General features: G+C 47.0%; 2 protein-coding genes across 2 annotated transcripts; both read left to right on the plus strand.

The window, feature by feature from the left end:
• Window positions 1–1177: 1177 nt before the first annotated feature.
• On the plus strand, window positions 1178–2941 carry LOC308294300 (uncharacterized protein; the record flags this gene model as incomplete). Its single annotated transcript, XM_080737028.1, has 3 exons — window positions 1178–1464; window positions 2018–2668; window positions 2809–2941. Exons 2-3 carry the CDS (start codon window positions 2127–2129, stop codon window positions 2939–2941), a joined length of 675 nt encoding a protein of 224 aa, XP_080593154.1. The 5' UTR covers window positions 1178–1464; window positions 2018–2126.
• Window positions 2942–3035: 94 nt separating this feature from the next.
• Window positions 3036–8825, plus strand: LOC308294301 (uncharacterized protein; the record flags this gene model as incomplete). Its single annotated transcript, XM_080737029.1, has 12 exons — window positions 3036–3118; window positions 3478–3551; window positions 3686–3894; window positions 3989–4219; window positions 4325–4649; window positions 4927–5698; window positions 5876–5996; window positions 6138–6229; window positions 6494–6762; window positions 7299–7558; window positions 7651–7902; window positions 8120–8825. Exons 1-12 carry the CDS (start codon window positions 3055–3057, stop codon window positions 8823–8825), a joined length of 3375 nt encoding a protein of 1124 aa, XP_080593155.1. The 5' UTR covers window positions 3036–3054.
• Between the last annotated feature and the right edge of the window lie 253 nt (window positions 8826–9078).

Consider the following 9078-nt stretch of genomic DNA (forward strand, 5'->3'; position numbering starts at 1 on the left):
CTGGCACTGGCTGAACCCACCAACAAAGTTTTCGTGTTTATAGACTTGATGGCAGATGAACATGTGTATTGACTGACTGAAATTGTAAGTAATAACTGTAAAAGTTATTGAGTCCAGACCACACACACAACCCGAGACCAATTGGTTGAAGTTATGTTGTAAGTAATCCTCTGGTCAACAATGCTGTCCTGGCACTGGCTGAACCCACCAACAAAGTTTTCGTGTTTATAGACTTGATGGCAGATGAACATGTGTATTGACTGACTGAAATTGATCTTTTCAGAAGCTGCTTGGACGGGAGCCAAGTATGAGGCCGTGCCCGAGCGGATGTGGTGGTACCCACCAGGACCTCATGGCAACTACGTGCAGCGACCCTCCTCCTCCAACGTGTTCTTTCAGCGTCCGTTCTTCCTCTGGATGCCCAAAAGGTATGTCACCCTTTTCATATTTAGGGCACTGACGTATTGGGACTCGCCATCATTTACAAACACAACACAAGACGCACAGGAATGCACAGTTGGATCTAAATTGAGTGCACACAAATGCGTATATTAACAGATGACACTGTATGTGCGCTAATGTGTACTTTCAGAATTAGCATATATACAATATATAGGGCTCATTCACTCACTCCCAGACCACACACACAACCCGAGACCAATTGGTTGAAGTTATGTTGTAAGTAATAACTGTAAAATTTATTGCAATTGGTTGAAGTTATGTTGTAAGTAATAACTGTAAAAGTTATTGAGTCTTCCAGCGCCGTTTATGTTTTATTGCCATGGAGGCGAACGAGCCGATTGTGTCATTGGTTGATTTCTTTGTGATATTTTGTGCCTTGTTTTTCATTTAAATAATACACATACACACATACATACCAGCAAACAAAATGGGACTGATTGACATTGCCTACTACACACAGAGCCTCATGTTGCCTGATATGATCTTGTTTGCAAGTTGAGATGTAACATCCAGAGATTGCACTATTTTTTCCCCTTTTTTCAGGAGAGCCACAGGAACACAGGATCTGATAATCAGTGTACTTCAGTTCCAAATCTGCCCCAAAGGTGTGAAGTAGCTGTCTCAGCCTGCATCCTCAGTAGTACACACACACCCCCACCCAACTCCCCCCCATTTGTCTTTGTGTCTATCAGTGACCACTCCCCCCCCCCACCCAAACACACACACACAGCCCCACCACAAATCTGTCCTGCTCCTCCTCCTCCCCCTCCAGCAGGTTAGTATATTTATCACTGTCCCACCACAGACAGACACTCACTCAGTCACTGCTTCCCCTGTGGATATCTGTTACTGCTCTGAGGACTTCTAGACTTTTTGCTATATACTTCTAGACTTTTTGATATATTGGACATTTTATTAGAATTGTGCCTAGGAAAAGAGACAGAAAGCATTTTATAGTCTTTCTTTTCTAACTCATTTCAGAGGATTTCTCCACACAACAAGGTAAGAGCTGTTGTTTCATTGTTACTAACTTGCCAATATCAAATCAAGTGTATCCATGCATCTACTTTCTTATCATTCTGCTTAAAAATTTCCAACTAAGGCCAGCACAAAAAAAAAAAATACTAAATGTAATGTGTTTAGTGTGATGTGGTTAAAGTATCACATGTATAGCCAACAATGGCCACCTTTGTATTTTCCTATTAAGGCTATTTTATTTTGAATGCTGTAGTGTAGAGTCTTACTGCATCATTTTATGTAGTTTTGGTGTGTTCATTTAGGAGTTTAATATTCTCACTGATTCTTATTGTGTACTGTTTTACTAGGACTTTTATGGTAGGATGTTTTTGGTTGTTAAAATACCCAGCAAACTCTACTGTATTTTGACAAGACAGTTATTTCTACAGTTTCCCTCTTATGGAATTATCCCAGCTTTCAATGTGGAGACATGATTTTAACATTTGCATTGCTGTCTGTTAGTTTGTTTTTTTACTCACACATACTCTCTCTCTCTCTCTCTCTCTCTCTCTCTCTCTCTCTGTCTCTCTGTCTGCAGGGACCACTCCTACAGGCTCCCACACGTGTCACTCAAGGACCCAACCTTCTTCCCTTCTCTCTCTTTCTCTCTCTTTCTCTGTCTCTCTCTCTCTCTAACTCCCTGAAGGATGGACTTCCATCCAACCTTCCGTCATCAGGAGGATACTGGTGAACTCACCCTTAAGGCTTCACCTGAGGCAGATAGGGTCAAAGCTGCGGTCTTGGCATCAGCCACAGAGAAACCTGTTAAGATGGCTGTAGTGGTCATCAAGGAGTCAAAGGCACGCATCATCCAGGCCGGAGGAGACCCTGCATGCCACCAACTGGTTCTCAGTGAGAGTGAGATCCAGTTTGGTCAATACTGGGGTCAGACCTTCAGGTGGCTCTTGAGCAACGATGTTGGATGGGTGTGTGGGATCGTGGCATCCCACCAGGCGGAGAGAGAGGCTGGTAACACATCCAACCTCCCCCAGGCTGCCAACAAAGATGCCCTGCTAAATTATGCCTCCTTGTATCCAGAGATGGTGGCTGCCATTAAGTCAAAGAGGGTCCTGGATGGCACTCTAACAGCGAGGGCCAATGACCAGCAGATCGTCAACTTGGCACAGTTGAAAGGCAAAGGTCTCACCTTTAAGGCTCTGTATGAGTCCAAAGAGACAACGCATAAAACGTAAGTATAATGGAAATAAGCCATATGGCTTTGCTGTATTTTGTGATATTGTGCTGTGCTTGTTTCCCTGTCACCAAAGTCTGTCAATAATGTAATTACTTACAATTTGTTGACTTACGCACTATTTTGTGTCTGTATAGGTACCTGGCGTTTTTAAGGACGAACAAGGTCAAAATAGCAGGGAGTACGATGGATGTACTGAAGAGGTACGTGTTGGCCCGGGACGCGGAACTGCCAGCAGCTCAAGCCACCAGGCAACTCACAAGTAAGTAATCTGTTTTAAGTAAGTAATCTGTTTTCCCGGGTGTAAAAAAAAAGTATTTGGTGGAAATATATATATTAACATTGATTTATTCCTTTGTGTTAAAGCACGAGCCAGGTCCCGCATGGAGTCTGCGGAGGACGAGGACATGGAGTTGGTTGCTGCGGTGGACGAACATGATGCTCAGGGTGAGTACACCATTAAAAAGTAGTACCTACATTTATCAATAACAAAATGAATGGGACATGCTGCAAGGAATAACTGGCATAAAGCAAGGATGTGTTGTAGCTGTGTTGTACACACTAATGTCATGATCCACACCAGACTCCAATTCGTCCTACAAAAACAATGGCTTAGTAGCTACCCTTAACAGTGTCTGTCGTGTGCCATTTCTCCTTTCACTAACATAGTATCTAGGCTATGCTCATCAGCCCATTGTCATGTGGGATTCATGTAATAGAATAAGGTAAAATGTGTTATTACTGCTGTGGGAAAATGTGACTCATTCAAAAGAGTGGCTGTGACCGAGTGACTTTGTCCTTTGCAGAAGGCAGGAAGGCAGAAGCTGCGGCTGTCGTAGCTGCCACACAAGACCGCGGGACAGCATCCTCCGGTGCAGAGGTAAGAATTGGCTTATTTTCAGTGTGCTACTGTGGATTTCCTCTTTCTCACTAACTGATGTTAATGTTACTGATGTTACTTTAGTGAGAAACTTTTAATTATGTGTATTGACTGACTGAAATTGATCTTTTCAGAAGCTGCCTAAGGGCTGGAGGTCATCACTGCCTGTGGAACAGCAGGATTGGGTGGGCCGTCATATTTTCAAGTGGACGGGAGCCAAGTATGAGGCCGTGCCCGATCGGATGTGGTGGTACCCCCCAGGACCTCAGGGCAACTACACGCAGCGACCCTCCTCCTCCAATGTGTTCTTTCAGCGTCCGTTCTTCCTCTGGATGCCCAAAAAGTATGATGTATATGTGATATTTTGTGCCTTGTTTTTCATTGAAATAATAACTATGGCAAGAGCTAACCTTTAATATTAAAATGTACTTCAACAGGAGGATGCATTACAAGATGGAGTGCCCGCACAAGTGTGGAACCGACCTCACCAGTGCTGGCTTGTACCAGAATGTCCGGAGGGTGTTGGACACAGACGGCTGGTACTACATGGGGACCGAGTACCTGGAGTGCGCCAAGTGCAAAAAGAAATGGCCTTCCTGGTCCCCGGTCATCTTGGATCTGTTAGACGTGCCTCACCGGATGGAATTCCCAGCCATTCTCACGTACAAGTAAGCGGATGCAACTGACAGTCTTTGGAGCACTTACTGTAGCGGCAGAATTTCACAGCATACTGTATTCTTGTTGGAGTGGCTGACACATATGTTTGCTTCCAGATTGGCCTGTGACAAGCGCGTGATTGCCGCGCTCAGAGAGCGGACTCTTGGAAACAGTCCGTCTCGCCTACGCGCACATCTGCTGGAGCAGCACACGGAAGAGTGGATGTCCCGCTCCTCGCTGTACCTCTCTGTGCTCAAAAAGTGTTCTTCTCACTTAATGCAGCAGCAGCAACAGGTGACCCTTCCTCCCATGCGCCCAGTTCCCGGTGTGCCCTGGCTTCTGTATGTCTACACCCTGGAGGCCACCACTAGACTGGAGGAGACCAAGGCCCGCGTCACATCTGTCTTCGGAGAGGTCCTGAAGTTGGACTCCACAAAGAAGGCAAGCGTGCACACACACGCACTCGCAGACAAAACAAACATATATATATATATATATACATACACACTCATACATACATACATACACATGAGACTGTAAACCACTCTTGAAAAGAAACAGCTCACGAGCTATAGCTACAACGTGTGTGTGTGTCGGATGGATTTAACAAGATTGGGAGGGGATTTTAGGTATTTTATGCTATTTTCAACCACAGTGAAAGTACATAAAGGTTTAAGTGTGCCACTAGATTGTTAATATCTGATTCTTTTTTTTTTAGATGACCAAGAAGCTTGCCGGTGACGCTGCACACACGGCTGCCTGGGTGACCAACGTGGGAAATGAGCGCGGGCAGGTGCTCATGTCCGTTCTCACAGAGAAAGAAGGCGAGGGTCTCGTGCCCATGGCTGACGGTCTGATGCGGCGGTACAGAGAGGCAGGTGTGGTCCCTCCTAAGCTCATTTACGTGGACCGGGACTGCTGCTCAGGCACGGGACAGAGCCCTGTGAAGACCATGTTCCACGAGTGGGAGGAGCTCGTTGTCAAGCTGGACATCTGGCACCTGATGCGACGCTTCGCCCGTGGTGTGACCACTGACAGCCATCCCCTCTATGCCCCCTTCATGGCGCGGCTGTCATTTGCCATTTTTGAATGGGACAAGGAGGATGTCACCGCACTGGAGCGGGCCAAGCAGATCGAGGTGGGGGGCGGCAACGCCCACCTGTCCCTCAAAGAGTACGCCCGACACTGTCGCCGCAAAACGCGTCCTGTAGAAGAGATGGAGAATCTGATCCAGGAGGTACTGGATGCGTACTGGAACATGAAGGACCTGATGGGCGTCTTCCTCTTTAACAAGGACAGGATGACGGAGATCTGGAGGGAGCAGCGTCGCCATCTACACTGCATCGAAGACCCAGACCCAGCAAAAGTGTCACTCTACACCAAGACACGGGAGCTGACCAAGGGAGGGGTCGCACTCCCTGTCTACCGGTGCGCCAGAGGGTCCACGTCCCTGGAATCCTTCCATCGGCATCTTTGCCAATTCATTCCAGGTATGTGTTGTCAATGTATGAAAGATTTATTACTGTGTGCTTGTGTCTCACACAAAAACAATTACATAATCTACTTTTAATTCTAGCCTTGTAGATTTGCTATTTTGGATGTGGATAAACACATGTAACCTACTTTTATTGTAATTCTTTCTAACCACATCCGCTTCCTTGTTACAGGCGCCAGTGCAAATGACCTCCATTTCCAGGTCTACCTGCTGGAGGGCATGACCAGATGGAACGAAAACCGTGCCAGGGAAGCCGTCCAGGGTGGCCGCAGATCCGAGCAGCGTTGCTACAAGTACGTGCGGCTGCACATCACACACACACACACACACACACACACACACACACACACACACACACACACACACACACACACACACACTGTCACTTGTAAGGTACTTAATTTATAAATAAACACATATTTCTTTGCCTACAGTGCCAAGCTCCTGCACAACTTCACTCAGCTGACCCAGGAGATGATGGGTCTGACGCTGGTGGAAGGCTACACCCAGCCAAGGAAGTATACAGGTAACGTACTGTGAGGAAGATACTTACATGTGAACTAATTCAGCTGTGATTTTGTTGTCAATCACGTTTTCGTTGAAGAAGCATAACTTAACCACTATATCATAAAGACAATTTTGCACTCTTCTACTTGTTTTGCTCGAAGAAAAGGAAAAAGCCTATTTTTGTATCATAGTTCTTATTTGTGTGTTTGCAGCTGTTACGCAGCTTTTGATAATCTTGAATTTTGTTGCCACATTATTTTAAGCAGATGTGTTGTGTTTTCAGGGGAACTCATCGGAGTGGAGTACCTGTTCTCCCAGACGGGACAGGCGCTACCAGACCCGGTCAGAGACCCTGACGCTCCAGGCGCCCAGGGTGAAGTGCTTCCTGAGGCTCAGGGCGGCGAGGTGGACGAGACCTGGATGGCTGAAGCTGACGAGGGATTTGAGGATGACATCCTCCTGGCGGCACTTCCACTAGAGAACGTCAGCCTCCAACAGCTTCTCCAGCCAGCCACTGCCCCAGCGTCATCGGAGGAGGAGGAGGAGGAGGAGGTAAAGCTAACAGTTGGTAAAAAGTCTAAAGAAATGAGTCACAAGGCCTATGGACTGTGAACGTTTCCTTAAACCAAGGGACTGCGTTTTCTTCCAACATATGGAGGGACTTGAATAATTGATGTTTAAAAAGAGGACAATTAAGACACAAAGAATATATTTTTGGGTTCAGACCAGATATGAAAGAATTTTGTCATGGTCGTTGTGTTGTTTTAATTAGTTTTTTTTGTTTAGTTTTTTCCTTCTAATTTGTTATGCTCTGGTATGGACTTTTATTACGATTTTTATTTTATTTTGTACCTTTGCAGAATGAATAGCGTTTTTGTGTTGATGACTGTAAGATCATTTTTTGGGGAACTTTTTGTTTTTGCCAGGTTTCACCTCTTGCTCCCTTACTTCATTCCTGGCTAATTTATTCTATAAATAGAATTTAAGCATTGGCTTTATTGCAATGCTTAAATGAATCCATTTAGCAAACAGTCTTACATCCATTTATTCTCTTAATGATTTGACTTTTTTTTCTCTGGCCTTCGCAGGATGCAATTGGCCCTGACGGTCAAGGCGGCTACCAACATGTGGTGGCTCTAGCCAAGGAGGTCGTGAAGCTGCGGAATAGCCACGTCGTGAGGACCGGTCAGGCGGCGAGGATCGTTGCCCTTTGGCGCAAACTCCCGGACACCGACAGGGCACCAGTGTCCTTCCCCCGCCGCCATCGGACCACCTTGAACAAGGGCATGTTCAAGGCTGGCAAGACTGGCCGTAAGACCTGCCTGCCGGGCGTGGACAGTGTGAGGCGGTGAGTGTTGGCTGCATGTACATTTTAATGTGAATTGTGTTGTATTGTTTGACTCTGCTGTCATCTAACACTGGCCATTTCGATGTTCACAGTGCCGCACTGGGAGCAGGGACTTCAGCAGGGTCTCCGAAGGACAGCCGGCTGGTGGAGGCCATCTTCCTTGAGCTGACTCGGGTGTATTACAAACCGAGGATGGGGACGCTGGGAGGCAAACAGGTGCACCCTTGGGCTGCAATAGTGAGGATCTACCACAGCATTGCAGACGCCGTGCTGAGCTGCGACACCCTCAAGCGTGATGCGCCCATGCAGCTGTTTCCCGTGAACGAGCGGACCGTTCGCCTGTGGTAAGACATGCCTCATCTAGCTAGCACAGTGGTTCTCAACCTTAACTGACATTTTGTCCAATGTTTAAGTGGTCATAAAAGTCTTTAAATTATCAAATACTATACTATATACACTTTAAACGTTATTTTGGTTGGTTTAATTTAAAGCGTGAAAGTTAGCAAGTGAACAATCACTTTGATTTTCTTTATTCATTGATTCATTATTCTTTGCCATCAGGTATAACAAGAGGAGTGATGAAATGGCAAGGGAAGTCATCGCCATAGCAGTGCCCAAGCCCAGCGCTGAGCTCACTGCTGCAGAAGTCCTTCCTCCAGCGATGGAACTGCAGGAAGAGGCAATGCAGCCAGACCAGCCGTTTGAATTCCATCTGCCACAGGACGCCTCTGGTCTGGCTGTAAGCAGAAGACGGCCTGGGGCACCTGCTGCACACACTGCTACCGCCGCCTCTTCTTCCTCCACCGCCCGGCTGCCTCCCACCTCTGTGGTCACTGCTGCCCGCTCCAGTAGCACCTCCTCTTCCACCTTCACCCCGTCCACTGCTGTGACCTCCTCCTCTGCCCAGCAGCCTCCCACCTCTGTGGTCGCCGCTGCCTGCTCCAGTACCACCTCCTCTGCCCCGTCGAGTGCTGTCACAGCCTCTGCCTCTTCGAGTGGAACCATCCCCAAATCCACCTTCTATGCCAGAAAGAAGAAGCTGGCAGAGGCGGAGCAGGCCCGGGAGGCGGGGGCTTGGTTTGTGAAAGAGCCCCAAAAGAAGAAGCAGTTCAACTGCACAAAGTGTGGCTTGCCAAAAACCAAAGAGAATGGACACACTGTCTTCAATAGGGAACATTACTGCTCCCGTTCCGGAACCCTCTCGGTGGAGGAATGGCGGGCAGAAAAACAGAGGGCTGCGGCAGAAGCGAAAAGGGCTAATCCTTAAAGTACATTTTCTTTCTTCAGCGTGAAGCAAGCCAGCCAGCCAGCCCCAGCCCGCCAGACAGACAGACAGACAGAAAAAAAGACGTTTTTCTTGTAAATATTTTGGGTGTTTCCTTCCTTGTAAATAGTTAATAGTTTTTGTGGTTTGCTGTGTTGTGTGGTTTGCTGTGTTGTGTGGTTTGCTGTGTTGTGTGGTTTGCTGTGTTGTGTGGTGTGCTTTTTTCCTCCATGTGGATCGAGACCTTGTCGCTGGT

Source organism: Nannobrachium achirus (assembly GCF_963921795.1).
Source record: "Nannobrachium achirus genome assembly, chromosome: 11".
NCBI classification, from domain to species: Eukaryota; Metazoa; Chordata; class Actinopteri; order Myctophiformes; family Myctophidae; genus Nannobrachium; species Nannobrachium achirus.